Source organism: Ambystoma mexicanum, chromosome 3p (assembly GCF_040938575.1).
Source record: "Ambystoma mexicanum isolate Mex_15411 chromosome 3p, UKY_AmexF1_1, whole genome shotgun sequence".
Lineage (NCBI taxonomy): Eukaryota > Metazoa > Chordata > Amphibia > Caudata > Ambystomatidae > Ambystoma > Ambystoma mexicanum.
In genome coordinates, this window is record NC_090925.1 from 619575469 (window position 1) to 619591077 (window position 15609).

General features: G+C 47.2%; 1 protein-coding gene across 3 annotated transcripts in view; it reads right to left on the reverse strand.

Annotated features, from left to right (window-relative positions):
• Positions 1-5675: 5675 nt before the first annotated feature.
• Positions 5676-15609, reverse strand: part of SH3PXD2B (SH3 and PX domains 2B) — a 495732-nt gene continuing 485798 nt past the window's right edge. For all 3 annotated transcript variants that reach the window (XM_069651378.1, XM_069651379.1, XM_069651380.1), the window contains 3 exons: positions 15254-15303; positions 14431-14556; positions 5676-12543 (listed from right to left, as the gene is read on the reverse strand). In XM_069651378.1, coding sequence (XP_069507479.1) covers positions 11008-12543; positions 14431-14556; positions 15254-15303 — 1712 coding nt within the window. In that variant the 3' untranslated portion in view covers positions 5676-11007. The remainder of the gene's footprint in view (positions 12544-14430; positions 14557-15253; positions 15304-15609) is intronic.

Sequence of the window (15609 nt, forward strand, 5' to 3'; positions counted from 1 at the left end):
TCCATAGGGCGTTCCCCTTGGAGCCTGGCTAGGGGAACCTGGACGCGAAGACTGGGAAGTGACTATTTTCGCTTGTGGCGAATAGGTCTATAGTTGGAAAACCCCACAGGGAAAAGGTGTTCTACGACCTCTTTGTGTAGATGCCACTCGTTTTCTTCTGGCAGGAGCTCTCTGCTCAGTGAGTCTGCTAGAGCGTTGAGTTCCCCTGGAACATGTTGAGATGCCAGGAACATCTTCCGTCTGAATGCCCATCTCCAGATTTTCTGGGCAAGTCTGGATAGATTTGGAGAACGTGTCCCCCCTTGTTTGTTGATATGAAATATTGCTACTCTGCCCAGAGTACCACGACCTCTTCGTTGTCCTCGTGGATAGCCTTGAAAGGATTGTCCTTGGTGGTTGGCATAGGAACCCTGGCCCTGGTTGTATCCAGATCCCCTCTGAGAATTTTGGCTGTTGCCCCTCTGACCCGTGGGTTTGTTCATGAGCTGGCCCAAAGACTTAAGTGTGTCGTACTCTTCTTTAGCAGTTTTTAGTGCATCTTCTATCGCCTTGCCAAAGAGCACATCTTTTTCCACCGGCATATTAATTAAGGTGGCCTGTGTTTCTGGCCTGAAGCCAGATTGGCAAAGCCATGCATGCCTTTTAATGATAGTGCCCTCTGCGATGACTCTACCTGCATTGTCTGCTACGTCAAAGTTTGACTTTAGGAGAGAGGTAGGCACCGCTCTGCTGTCTGCTGCCACCTGGGCTAATTGGGACTTAAGTGGCTCAGTTGCAGAAGAGAGTAATGCGGAAACCTCCTCCCACTTGTGGCAGATGTAACTTGCCAGAAGTGTAGCATTATTTGCAATGAGAGTCTGGTAGGCTGCAGAACAGGCTACTTTCCTGCCCATTGCACAAATCTTTGTGCTCTCCTTGTCCGGAGGAGCCTCGGAGGAAGCAAGGGGAGTGCCTGCTCTTTTCCATGTGGTGGTAACCACCAGGGAGTCTGGTTTTAACTGGCCTCTTATATAAAGGGGGTCAGAAAGTGCAGGTCTGAAAAAATTCTACACGCGGGTTAACAGCCTGTGTGTGGTTGGGTGCTTCCAAGGAAGGTTGGATTCTGCGTTGCACAGACTTTAGTATTGGAATAAATTGGCCTACTGTTTTTTTTTTATCTCCCAAAAATTGCTCTGCGAAGTCGGTCTTCTACCACCTCTTGGGTATCTATGCGGGAGTGTTCTGCCGCTTTAGTTAGAACTTCGTTGAGTAGGGGTTGGTTGTCCATAGGGGAGTCTACTAATGGAGGATCCAGATTAATGGGTGAATCCAAGGAGTAAATGTTTGCCTCCTGGTCTGGGTATTCATCGTCCCCGTCATAGAATTCATCTAAGTCCTCATCCAAAAGTTGAAAATCAGATGCATCAAACAAAAGATACTCCTGTTCTTCTGGATGAACTTCAGGGTCATACAGATCTAAAACTCTGCTCTGAGGTGGGACATCAGTACAAACCCTCTTAGAAGGGGGTTGAGAGACAGGGGGTCAGGAGCTTGAAGGGGCTGAGATGGGTGGGGTGGTCTGAAGGTTTAGAAGCTGGGCAGGATTATTTTCAAAGAAATTTGCCATAAAGGACATACTGCCAATAACCCTGTCGATGTCCTCTGCGGACCAATGTTTCGAGCTTGGAATTACAACTTCGGGCTCGGAGTAGGGAAGACCCATGTCTTCATTTGTGGGTGGGATAGGCTAAGGCCTAGAGTCCTTAGGTCTCCCATTCGATAGGATGTCTTCTGTATGGGAGGTTTTAGAGTGTGTCTTATGGTGTTTATCCCCACCCTGGGTGCCAGAGGAGTGTGAAACTGACTTTTTGGGGCCTGACGTCTTGCTTGCTGAAGAACTTCGAATTTCAGGTTGGGGGGCCGAGGTTTCATCTGTGGACGAATGACCCTCGGATGTTGTTTTTCGCGAGGCACCCTTGCCGTCTTTCGACGTTTTACTGTCTTTCGACGTCTTCGCCTAGTCATGCAGCAATCTGGAACGAGATTACCCAGAGGACCGGGATTCAGTGGACCGTTCACGGGGTGCCGAGCGTTGTCGAGTACTTGACTCATCTGTCTAGTGTCGACTGGGGGTTGTGTGTTTTGTGGTGTGTGTACTTGGAGCGCTACCGCCGCCAGGTGCAGTCCCCACATCATGGCCACTGGCCTGTCCTACTGGGTCAGAGGCTTGCGCTTGGCTAGCTACAGCTACTCCGGTGCCCTTGCCGTCTGACTGTGCAGTATTGCTGCCATCACTAAAGGCTCCCTCCACCTCCATGGCCTAGAGTTTCCTGGCGTGGTGGGCCCAGCGCTTAGTGGAACGGTCCTTCAACATCTTCGGCTTGAAGAGCCTACAGGCTCGACAAGACGTCTCGACGTGATCTCTCAGGAGACACAAGTTGCAAACGAGTTGTTGGTCTACCCAGGGGAACTTATGATTGCACTTAAGGCAAACTTAAATAGGGTGTTCTCCATAATACTGGGTGAAGGTGATTGCAGCTGGATTGCAGCTGGGCAAACAAAGTTTAGGAAGGGGAGAATATGCATTCTACAAATGGCCTCCTAATAATGGCCTCCCCCCTCTCTCCCTACTGTTTGGGTGCCAAGGCCCAGGACGGCCTTCCAAGGCTGTACGGTCCGTCGCGATGGTCTTTGACGGTAGTATTCTTTCTGATTCTTCGGCGTGGTATTACGAAGCCGAAGAAAGGATAGAAAGAGAAACTATCTCAATTAACAAAGTCAATGGCTAATTTGCCAAAAGGAACTCGCTATACGCGTCCGTCTAGCATGGCGGAAAAAAACAATCTGAGGGACCTCGACGCGTGAGGGATCATGGGTACAGTGGACATCACACTAGGGATAGTATTACTGGCACATCCTGTCGACGTCCCTTTTTGAATTTCGAAAACAACTGTAATACTATGCAGCATCCACTAGATGTCGGGCTATGCACAGCATGTGATCTAAGCAGATTCGACAAGAATATATATATATATATATATATATATACACACACACACACACACATTTTGCCATGGTTATAGGCAACACTAATGAGGACTTCTCTCCAGTTGTAGGGTGGCCTCCACAAGGATCCAGGATGCAGGAGGCTTTGCTTAGCCTCTATATCGGGGGTGCACAACTGATTTTGACAGAGGGCCGAAAGTACCTTACATGAGGGCTATAGTGGGCCTAAAAGTAAATGGGGGCGGTAGGCGGGGCATGGCAGGAGGCTTTTTCAACCCCCAATTTGCATTAAACACATGGAAAAAGAATATGTTTTTGAGGGGTAACGATTTTTATTTGCATTTCAAACTTATTTTGTACTACACATTTTCCATTGTTATTATTTATTTCTATTTAGTTATTGTATTTCGTCGGTTTAATTAAATTACATACATTTTATTGACCCTAGATTGGACATTCCGTTATTTTGGACTGCTATAGTTTGCTGTTTGGGTTGCCCAAGAGGAGTAAGGCCTTCGTTGAGTCAGGTTTCTTCAAAAAGCAAAGGATGTACATCTCCTAACTGTGCCCATTTTAGCTTTATTATTGGGTTCACTCTTGGAGTGCAACACTATGCCCCATGTCCCCTTCACCCCCAACCAAACACTATGCCCCAGGGCCCCCTCACCCCCAACCAAACACTATGCCCCATGGCATCCATGTTACTGAACTGTACTCATCCATGTTCATTCCCCATATCTATTACATGGCCAGCTTTAGCAGAAACTCCTCGCGGAGCCGCATTGTTTCATCAATCGCCAACCAGATTTGTAAGACCAACACATAGGACACTTAGTCTCCTATTTCAAGGGACATCCGTATAGGAAAAACCTCAGACAGAAACTTACACGGCTGAATCCTGGATGAGAGGAATATAATCATTACACGTGTGGAGAAGCCAATGGACAATGAACCAAGAGAAGCCCCAAGAAATAATGTTCTCTCCTGGCTGCACCAGAAAGTAGGGCGCAATGTATAAGATCATATGACTCGAGTCCTTTGTAGGGTACGGATTGATTGGCCCTCCTTTGGTAATAGAGATTGCATAGTAGTGGGATGTGGCAAAAGTAACCTTTCCCAATGAGTGTATGCAAAAGCTTTTTGAATGTGCAATCCAACCTGAAAACCGTGCTCGACTATGCAGAGGATGCATAGGCAAGACAGGGGGAGTTGGTTAGGAGTTAATGAACCAGTAACATTCCACACTGGGTGCATGCTTTCTTAATTTTAAGGCCATGATCTTACTATGTACAAAATGACGTTATGACCAATGTATATGTTTTACGTTTTTATGTTTTAAATGGGCTGTGGTTTGTAATTGGTCATGCATCAGAAACTGAATGATGTGTTATTTATACAGCGCCTTAATCCAAAGCAATTATTTGTTGGTCAATATTGTTTGTATCTGTGCCCATTTGCCTATGGGCCTAGGGTGCAATATAAATGATTAAATAAATAGATAGATCGATAGAGGCACACACACAAACAAGCACCCATACAGACCCAAACTCCCCACACCCCAACTCCAAACCCCCCTACCCCCCAAATCAGCACACTCTCAAACAAGCACCCATACAGACCCAAACCCCCACCCCCCAACTCAGCACACTCTCAAACAAGCACCCATACAGACCCGAACCCCCCACCCCAACTCAGCACACACTCAAGCATGCACCCATACAGACCCAAACCCCCCAAATCAGCACACTCTCAAACAAGCACCCATACAGACCCAGACCCAAACCCCCCACCTCTGAACCCCCCCACATCAGCATACTCTCAAACATGCAAACATACAGACCCAAAAACATTCAAAACCAAACATTTACACATCCGACACCCCCCCACCCCCGCATCTCAACATACACAACACAAACATTCAAAACCAAACATTCATACACATCCGACACCCCCCACCCCCGCATCTCAACATACACAAAAACACATTCAAAACCAAACATTCATACACATCCGACACCCCCTCCACCCCCGCATCTCAACATACACAAAAACACATCCAAAACCAACATTCATACACACCCGACACCCCCCCCCCACCCCAACATACACAACACAAACATACAGAGAAACAGCCCCGACACACAAACACAAACAGACCACTTACCGGAGACGTGCAGGAAGGCAGGTAAGCTGGAACGCTGGCAAGGTAACTGGAATCGTGCTACGGCTGGGGTGGTCCAAGGCTGAAATGCCTTCCAGCATCAAGCCTTATGGACCACGCCAGCCGTAGTGCTGGCACTCCATTGGTGCAGCACACACGTACTACGTGGCTCGTAGGAGCGACGTGGTGTGTGTGTGCTGAGCCAATGAGGGCCAGTGTTTTGTCCGGCCCGGATGACAACAAAGACTTTCCTAATGGAGGGCGGCCGATGCTGCTTGCGGGCCGCCCTCCATTAGGAAAGTCTTTGTGCCTCGCGGGCTGGACAAAAGAGCATGGCGAGCCGCAACTGGCCCGCGGGCCGTATGTTTGCACCCATGCTCTATATCATTCATATTCTTTAAGCTGAATCGTGGTCTCTGTAATACAAGATGTGCAATTCAGTATCTCCTGCAAACAAGAGTGGATGCCTGCAACTCCTTAGGACAGTTTAACAATTCCAGTTCAAGCACGAGGATGTTCCTCCAGAGAGTATAAAACAAAAGGCTTTTATTGGCAGCGTACACAAACAGGGAACATCATTGCAAAAGTACAGAGTGCGCAAAGAGCAGAGGAGCGGGTAATCACCAAGGAACTGAGGCGTCAGAAGAGCAGAAACATTGCAAAACGGGCCCACTCCTTGGAAAGCCTTGCAGAGACATTGCAGCTGGAGGACACCTTGGGACAGACGGGTAAAGGCACAGAATTCATTTTCATTTTTATTATCATTTCTTTTAGAAAAAAGAACAGAAACATACACCACAGGTCTAGACAGTAAGAGCGAGGACAGGTGCCACGTAGTGGGCATTGCTGGGAGCTCTAAAGTGCTCAACGCAAGAGTTTGTAACGAAGGCGTTGAATAAGGAGGTGGTACCAAGGGCTCCAGGAGCTGCACATATATGTACTTGACCTTTCAGGTGGGTGTTCATAGATGTTCTTAGCAGGGGCTATTTGACACACTACTTGCTCACAACCGGTGTAAATAATTATAAAAACACCAACACCGGATCGGTTGGGGCAGACAGAGTGGGAAAATGAACAGGAGAAAGAACGGTCTCGCTGGTTAGAGGAGGGTGCAGATGTATTGGCAAGGAGAGGGAACAGGTTTGCTGATAAGAATAGGTCAGGCTCATTGTCGGTGATGAGAGGCCCAGGACACCGCTGAAGAGGGTGAAGGGGGTCAGGGAGACACGAGTTGAAAGAGCAGGCCCACTTTGGACAAAAGGAAAAGGATTAGTCCCAAAGGTGAGGGGAGACATTTGTCTTGCTTGTGAAGAGGGGCAAGAGTAGGGGGTCATTGTTCAGGAAAGGAGACTGGTGAACCCCACTGATGTCGCTATTAAAGAAGGCACACTGTTGGGAGGAGGAAAGATTGCATGGCCATTTGTAGGGAAAGTGACCCGGCACACAAGAAAGGAGAGGGGTCAATCCAAGTGATGGGGAGGAGAGTGGGCAGGCCCAGAGTGGTCAAACACATCTGAGTAGACTGGTGAGGACCACCGCTGTGGAGGAGAGCAGTGATGCATGGAATCGTACCAAAATGTCACCTCCATTACTGCAACCATCAGGTTACTGCGTCTTTTCGTATTAACACATTTCCGACTCCCATTACTGAGCCCAAGCAGAGAGGTGGTTGCGGGGGTGTCACCCGCTCCTCTTGGGGCATAGTAACAGTAGTCAAGGGGTGTGGGGGGTGTCTCCCCCTTACCATTATGGTAAGTGGGGGATAAGTGATAAAAAAAACTATAAAAAAAAAAAAAGGACCCTGCAGCATCAGTATCGATTTACGCGAGTGGGAGGAACTGATGCAGCAGGGATACAAGGCACTCAGCGGTGCACACAATCGCATTGCTGTAAAGGTAAGTTGGGGGGGTGAGTGGGGTGCGGCCCTGGGCATGCAGGCGAAAGTAATCTGATCACTGCACCATAATTGGAGTCGACATTTTAGTCAGCGCAGTTACAGGCAGGGCAGTGATCACAGATTCGTGATGCCCACAGTTGAGGAGAAGAGTTGGGTACAGTGCCAAGGAGAGCAGTCAACCCCATAGTGGAAAAAAAAGAAGATTCAGGCCCTCGCCTGGGAATGGTGGATTCCAACACCATATTTAAATCACTCTGTGCGCCCTGGCATAAGAGACCTACCCACTGGACACACATTTTAAGCACATGGGATAAACAGCATGGCCACCCTGCCCCCTCTAAAAAGGTCAAATACTGAATACAGAACTTTGTCACCATTCGTAGAGTTCAGCCGGAAGGATTGTAGAAACGTACTAGGAGTGGTTCTCACTCGCTGCCCGTCCATAACAACTTGAGCAGGCAATTCTCTTTCTGGTGAAACCATCCACTTAAAGGTTCTTCTTGAGGTCTAAACAACCTTGCACTCCAAAGAAACCCACAACATCCACTAGGATTTCTTAAAAGACTTGTACAAAGTTTAGCTAACATGAGTCCGTGAATTACCACTATCCTGCCGCCCTCTGTCCCTACCCCATTGTGAAAGGGATAATGAGCTCAATTCGGTAGGTCTGAATAGTAGGTGAAGGAAAATGGGTTTGAGGAACAATTGACTTTTAATCCCCTGTAAACAGTCAATTCTTGAAAGAAGCAGCTGTGGGTGCAAGTAGGGCATATGCCACACCACTATCCCAGGGAGGAGGGGGAACTGGGAGGATGGGAAAGCTGACCTATGAATTTAGAGTATCTGTCAACACGCTGGTGAACATCAAATAACACATCTCCTCACATCTCATGAGATTGCCTTCTTTCCAATGTGCACAACCCCCCACATTTTCCCCTTTTTATTTACCAATAAAAAAATTTAAACTGGTCAGTGCGCAGTGAAAGGGTTTACCAAAAGAGGGAGACGGCACTGTGATAGAATCAGGGCTCGGCAGTAGTGCGACCCCCGGGTCAGGGGAGTGACGGACATTGCAAAACTGTAGCGAAAGTGCGTGGAACTAGCTTGCTAGCAAATTTTTCAGAAATCCCTTGGCGTATGAAGAACAGGCAACAAGAGTGTGCACACATTCTGGCAATTGAAAGCTCTCAACAAGGACTCTGCATCCAAAGCTTAAAGAGGATTGCAGAGCTAAATGGCTCATTTTGTTTTACAGTCGACTAGCGATGGGTTCCGCTTTTAGAGTTCGAATGAATTTAATGTATCTGTCCTCTCTCTTCCCTGCTTCTCCATCCAATGCTTCTGACTTAATTTAGACTGCTCAGACTACCCCAAGATCAACTCTGGGGGATGGGTGCAAACTCAGGTGGGCAGGAACACCATGAATGTTGGGTTGAAGACTGGATTCTTCTTTCCTGATCACTGTTCCACCATGGCTGATCCCCAGACTAATATGGCCACTTCCTACAGGGAGGGTCTCTCTCCCGATGACACGTCCTTTGCCATCACCAACTCTCCAGTCATTTTCTAAAGGAAGAGCAACAGTTACAACCATAGGGTCACTAAATATTGTCCAGTGCAACCTAGCCAGTCTGAAGTCTGGATATTCACAATACGATGCCCTGGGTTGTGGCATCAACTGACACATGCCAGCCGAATAGGGTCACCCTCTTCTGAGATCAAAATGTCCTCCTGAAGACCAATATTGCATAGACTAACATGCAGGGGGGGGGGGGCATCTGAACTGTTCCTCAACAAGAGGTATGGCCTGGGGGTGTCCTCCAAGGACCTCCTGACTCACTCATTGTGCATCTCCTACGGTGCTCAATAGCAGGTACCATAGGCCTGGGGGCTCTTCAAATTTGTTAGCATACTGTACAGGAAGACTGTTCACATGGTTTTAAGAGGCTTTAGGCCCCACTCCTTATCAATGGAAGTGGGGGAGAAAACCAGAGGTGCCAGGTGCAGGAATAGCAAAGAATTGCAAGGCACCTGGCAACTTGAGGGCACAGCTGAACACTTAAGAAGGGTTTTTCACATGACTTCCAGGGGAATGAACATGCCTCGACAAGCTCTGCCCAGTAAACGCTGCATGTCCTATTGTGGGTAGCACCAAAATTAGGGTGCAATGCCGAGGCCAATAGTGCTTGCACTGACAAAAACGAGTGGTTCCACCAAAGCAGGCTGCACTTATTTTTGTTCATGAAAGAAATGTTTGAGGAAATGCACATATCACATGACCACGCGTGTATCCTGAAATGCACAGATGCACATCAGCCTTTAGAGACATGGGAAGATTTTGAAGGAGGCCAATGTCCCTGAAAGGCTGGTGGGACTGCGGTCAATTTAGTTCATGTCAGCCATTGCTTGAGCCGTGACTGACCATTCTTCTACTTCACCAGCCCTTCAGGGACACTAGAGGGCTACAGATGTGTTCAGTGTTGCTATAGGTCAGTTGGCTTTGGTAAGCCAAGTGTCCTAGGGCAAGCAGGTGTAAGGTAATGCAGCCTTATATATGTACTTTTCTTACACAGCCACCGTGTCCACCAAAGCCTAGCAAAGCGCTACCAAGGTAAGCCGAACATTCACATGTCAGCTGCAACATTCCATGCAGGGCTGTCCTCATGGAGTGCAGGCCTCCCGGCCTTTGCAAGCCTCAGGAAAACAAGGTTCACAGAGACTCCTATCCCTTAAAGGGATCAGGGTTGCAATTGATGGAGGGTGTCGTGCCATAGCAGCCTCAGGATTTTGCTCAACATCGTTCCAAGGGACAGCTAGCCTTCACCTGCAAGTTCCCAGCTAATAATGAAGGGGACCCTCCACATTTCCACTTGCCTCTGCCAGCTACAGGATAGAGAGCAGACCATATGGCTACACCTAAAGTGTAATATTGGCCAAACTTTCAGATTCTCACTTTTGGCCCCTGCAACCGCTTTGCTTATAATTCACCATTACAAGTACCTTTGCCAACTACATACCTATGGAATACCTATAGCAATGAATGATAGAGAAACATACTTCATGGGTTAGCTTGACCTAAGCACTCAAACCAACAGATTCCTTACACCTGTAAATTGAACGGCAATGGCAATAGGATAAGGACGCTTTCTTGACCTCTCGGCTCAAAGTTCCTCCTGAACACAACCTGTTCACCTTGAATTGATGCCTGTGCTTTGGTGTAATCAATGGCTGGGCCTGTTGCACATCTGTCTGTAGGACAGTCCTCCAGCACCCTTCGGCCCTTGGTTGACGAGGCACAGGCATTCAATGGGCAGAAGCTCCAATGGTAATCTGCAGTTTCCATACACAAAGAAACCGTGTGTGAACCGTGGACTGTAGACGGTATGCTTCTGCATGAGGATAATTGGTCTTCAAGGTCTGTCAAGGTTTGCCCTAACCAGCGGGTGCTTCAGCTCAAGAGATATATGTATACCACAACTACTAAAGCACAAGAGCTCCATGGTTTGGGGGGGTTGGTGGGTTGTCCCTTCAGGCGTGTTAAAAGCTCCTGAGGGAGTTGAAAAACAGCAAAGCATCAGCAGGAAAGATCACTATTTCGGAACCATTTCCTCTGTGATGAACACACATTTGGAAGCCATATCCACTGGGAAAAAGCACCATTCCTGAATGGTGCCATCTCACAGATGCAAGGAGTGAGCAGGACCATAACATGGCCAACCAGATGGAATCGCAACTTATGATGACTGGCAAGAAACCTTTTTCAACGTTGTCGATGGTTGATGAGAAGACTCGGTGTACATATTCAAATGCTCTTACCGTCCCACTTTTGAAGGGACTTACTGGTATAGGAATGTCTTTTTTGGTTTCTTTTTTGAAGCTAGCCTTTATGTAAAACCTATAAATAAAAAAAGAAATACTAGTTAAATACTCAAGTGAACTACAGGGTTTGGGCCATTAGACACGGCTATGGCTTCTTCTGTAGGTAGTTGGAAGGGATCCAGCCCTCCCAGAAGGGTCCTCCACTCAGGACCTTGCAAAACCACCAACCACTGCCGCTCTTCTCGTGAACATCGAAGACCGTCCCTTCCTTGAAACTGCTGGTTTCCTCATCCCCTTCAAAATCAGCAATAGCTACATAAAGGCCTTCCTTGGACGATGAAGGCACTTCAAAATTATCATTTCTCTCTGGCAGTTTGGGTGGGATCTTTGGCACAAAGCTGTTTCGTACTTTGGGTTCATCTTGGCATGGAGGTGGCAGGAAGGGTTTGGCCCTTGGGGGAACCAATGCAGGTCTACCTAGCACCGGGTTTCGTTTCACTTCTTCAAATTCCTTTGGCTGCATATTTGCCTCTGGAGGGTTGCAAGTTGAGGATATTTTTTTGGGCGGAGGCGGTCTTCTGGGTGGAACAACTGGTCTTTGAGGTGGTTCCGTGGGAAGCGCAGAGTTGGTCTTCGGCTCCATGTCTACAACTCTAGATAGATCAGGAAGAACTTTTGATGGAGCCTCTCTATGCGACTGGCTGTCAAGCTTTGGAGGATATCTAGACTCAACACTAGGTCGATCTAGAGGCTTGCCAGAAGATTCCACTGGAGGTATGCTGGTAAGGGAGTTCTCAATGGGTGCTGTGCTTGAGAAGCCATCCTGCTCAGCATATGAATCCAATGACTTTGCAGCAGGCCGGAGCCTGCTTCGGAGGTTTGAAATATCAACCTTATCTTCGATCGTAGGATCAGTCCTAGGGGCAGGAAGTGGCTTAGGCCGGACCTGAGGCTTTGCCTTTAAAAAGGGATTTAGAGCCGGTGGGTCTGGCTTCTCATCAGGCTGCTCAGGCTTTGTCTTGACAGGTTTGGCAATGGGCCGAAGGTTGGGTTTCTTTAACTCTTTGGCGGAGAGATTGTGGCCACAGTCAAGGCCCATTTCATTCTTTAGTTGAAACAGTTTTGACTTGTCCGTTTTTGGGTCAGTTTTCTTAATGTCCTTGGGTGCAGCCTGCTTTGGTGGAACCACTGGTAAGAGTCCAATTGGTGGCTTAGAGGGAGGAGGCCGTAAGTTCTCAGTTCTATTCCGTTCTGTCAACTCCCCATCTAATTTGAGCATGGATTCTTTTCTTGGTGGTAGAAGTGGTTTGACCTCTGTTTCTTGAGCAGCAATGTCATCAAACCCTGTGTGCACCATGACATCACGACTGTCCACAGCAAAGTTTTTAAGGGCTTGGTCTTTGGCCTTCCAGTCTTTGGACCACTTTCCACCAAAATCAGTGCCATTCTGTGGGGGGTCCGGAAGGGGTCTACAGGGCCCAGTGACTTCTTCTCTCGAGTGGTTTTCCACCATTGCATCCTCAAGCTGAAGTTGGGCCATCTCATTTGGTAAGGGAGCCAAGAAGTTGGGTCTCGAGGCACTGCTTGTCTTCTTGTACTTGTCGATGAAATTAGCCGGGGCCCACCCCTCTTTCTCTTCAATCTGAATGTACCACCAGCCACTTAAGTTCTTTTCGATGACCTGAATAAAGATGGAGAGGGCAAATGGGAAAGATTAAAATCTTTATTGTTGACATTTCATTGCATAAAATCATTCCTTAGAGCACCTTAAGTTTAGGACAAGGCAGACCCAAATCCACTGGAAATTCAGATTGGTTTGTTTATTTGTATGATTTAGTATCCATCCAGGAGAAAAGGACAGAGGCCCAAACCAAACTCACTGTGTGAAGGTGATTAACCAACTGAAAGCTGCTAGAGGTTGAGTAGAATGAGTAGGCAAGCTGTGCCACTTTGTGACTAGAAGGGCAACTCTACTAATACTTGCATAGTGTAGGTAGACCATTGCTGTGTGGTTTACAGGATTGTCAGTCGTGGTTGAGGTTATTAGGTGAGAAGGAAGTTGGAGGGCTGCTGCTCTTGTAATGATTCTTTCAAAGAAGGTGAGGTGATGAGGCAATAGTTTATGAGTTTAATTGGGTTGAGTTAGACTTTGAGGGTAGGATTTGTCATTACAAAAAGGGAAGTGACTACATTAGCAAAGCACTGAATCTATACTGCAGGGAACACAAAGGGCAATGTATTTTTGATAGAAGCAGGCAAGGAACCTATGTAGTTGGTGGCTTTGAGTGAGGTCAAAATCACAACAAGATCTTCAGGGATCATAGGGGACAGGGCACTCCATTTGGATGGTGAGGAAATCCCAGTGGAATGTGTCAGGTGGGCACTGCTGGGGGCTCATCTCAATGTAAGGTCTTATTTTTGGGATTGCTAGTATGCCAAATACGCTTTACCGGGACCTCTACTTTGATATGATATGATATGGTATTTGTAACGCGCCTATACACAAGTGTTGCCTTTGTTAGTATTGCTTACGTAGCAATTGGCTTTGGCGACACAAACATCTTGTTGCTTTCATGGAGTGCAAGACTACTTGAGCCAGACAAGATCTCATGTTGCGCAAGGCTTTTCCTTATTGGCAAGGTTTTAGAAAAGCACATACGTTAACCATCTTTCTGCACCCTTTTTGTTTGACGGACTTCAGTTTGGGGGATGGATGACTTTTGAAGATGTGCTAAACATTTGACTCTAGTTGCAGGGCATGAGATTGGCATCCAGACTACGAATAAGGTAACTTCCAGGGTTGGCAGGGATTTCTTTGTCTGGGATGAGGGTTTTGAAGGATCTGGAAAGTGCCTTTGATGGTTTGGGATTGCCTGTAGCAAGTGCTTGTATGTATACCTGTCCTGGTGTCTGTCAGCTGCGCTATTCATTTTAATGAGTGTGATTCCCATTCATCTTGGAGGAGTGCATCTGTACAGTCTTGATAATTCATAGTGATTGCGCCTGTGTTTTCCTGCTAGTCAGCAGCGCTTGCATCTGTATATGTGGAAATTGTCAGTGTGCACGTGTGTGCCTGGTTATGTGTCTGCTTCTGCCTATAGAAAACTTGCAAAACCTTTCTTCGGTCAAGTCAAAGTACTGAGAGCTGCTGAGGCAATAGGTTTCATGGTCTTGCTATATTACATAGGAGATCATGCCATAACCAAGTCGTAGCGGCCCCCCCGCCACAAAAAAAGCACCCAAAAATACTGTTTTCCATGCCAGCAGCACCTAGCACACCAACCATCACACAAGCATGTATCAGAAGGCCATCAAAACTGCTGATGTTGCATTGTACAAGCCTGCATTCCATTACAAGCATGCCCACCAACAGGCAAACAATCTCAGGCACAAACCCACTTAACACACACATTATTACTCCCACAAAAACACCCAACCCAAAGTAGTACGAGAGTCATGTGTACAAAGGGAAAATTGCTGCTTACAGTGGTTTGGGGGCCCAACCCTGGCTGGAACTTGCATAGCATGATGGCATTTCACCAGAGAGGTCAGATGAGGAGGAACTTACCTCGACTTTGAGGCCCGCCTGGAAGCTGATGCCATCTGGAATGGTGGTCTGGAAATCAGCGATTGTGTAATACTCCTCCTCCACCTGAGGGGGAGTGGGAGGCTTCGGCAGATTCAAGCCGCGAGGCTACGGAAGGCAAACGGGGGATATACAAGTTACCAATATATGGAGAAAACACATGCTACATTTGGCAGGGATACAATCTTACAAAACCTTCTCATCTTTCCCAAACACTTAATTGGGGCGCTAAACCAAAATAACTACTAGTTGAATTTAATCAATCACAAAAAGGGGAAAGGAGTGCTCTTCCAGCCACTACAGAAGGTAGACCACCTCTAGCAGATTGCAAACCTCCTTTCTTTTCTACGCCCCAGTGCTGCTAAACTCTCTCGTTAAAGCATTGGCACCACACAGTTACGCAGGCTTCAGGCGCCGCCTCTTGCTTAGCTAGGTTTGCGGCAATTGATACGAGGGGACGGATTAATTGTGAATACTTTCCTCAAGCAAATTGTCTCATTCTGGGCAAATGCATGAATTCCCAATTACTCTGTTGTGTGGCTTTACAACCTTGTTGGTGATGGGGAACAGTCTAAGGATTGGCATTAAAACATTATGATAAAAAATGAATACACATTCTTCCAACATTGTAGCCACCCCTCCTGCTGTATAGACATTTATAAAGAAGAGTAGTCATATCTGCCACAAATTTTCTGTGCAGGTCACCCACCTTTGATGACCCTAAAAGCAACAGTTGATGAACTTCCAACGGCAGAATGAGAAGAAAATTTGATTCCTTGCAAAAATGGAAACAGTAACCACTTACTATTGTAAGATCTCGGCGCGGAGGAGGCCGCTGTCTCATTTTAGGCGAGTCTGTTGGGATGAAAGAAAAACAATACTCAAGGTTTACACAATTGTCATGCGAGTAAAGAGTCATCTTGTTCGTATATATAGCTCACATGTCTCGCCATTTGCAGAGGGCAACGTCTGTCACTGGAACGCTTCCTATATGCTTATATTTCAGTCAGAGAAATGTTAATGTTAAAGGATATTTGTACCATGCACTATCACCACCGGAGTGGTTCCCTGGCACTCTGGCAGCTCTGAAAAAGGGAACAGGGCGAGTTAGTGGGAATAAGCCGGAAAAGTGCAAGAGAGCAGTGATGTGCTGTTGGCAGC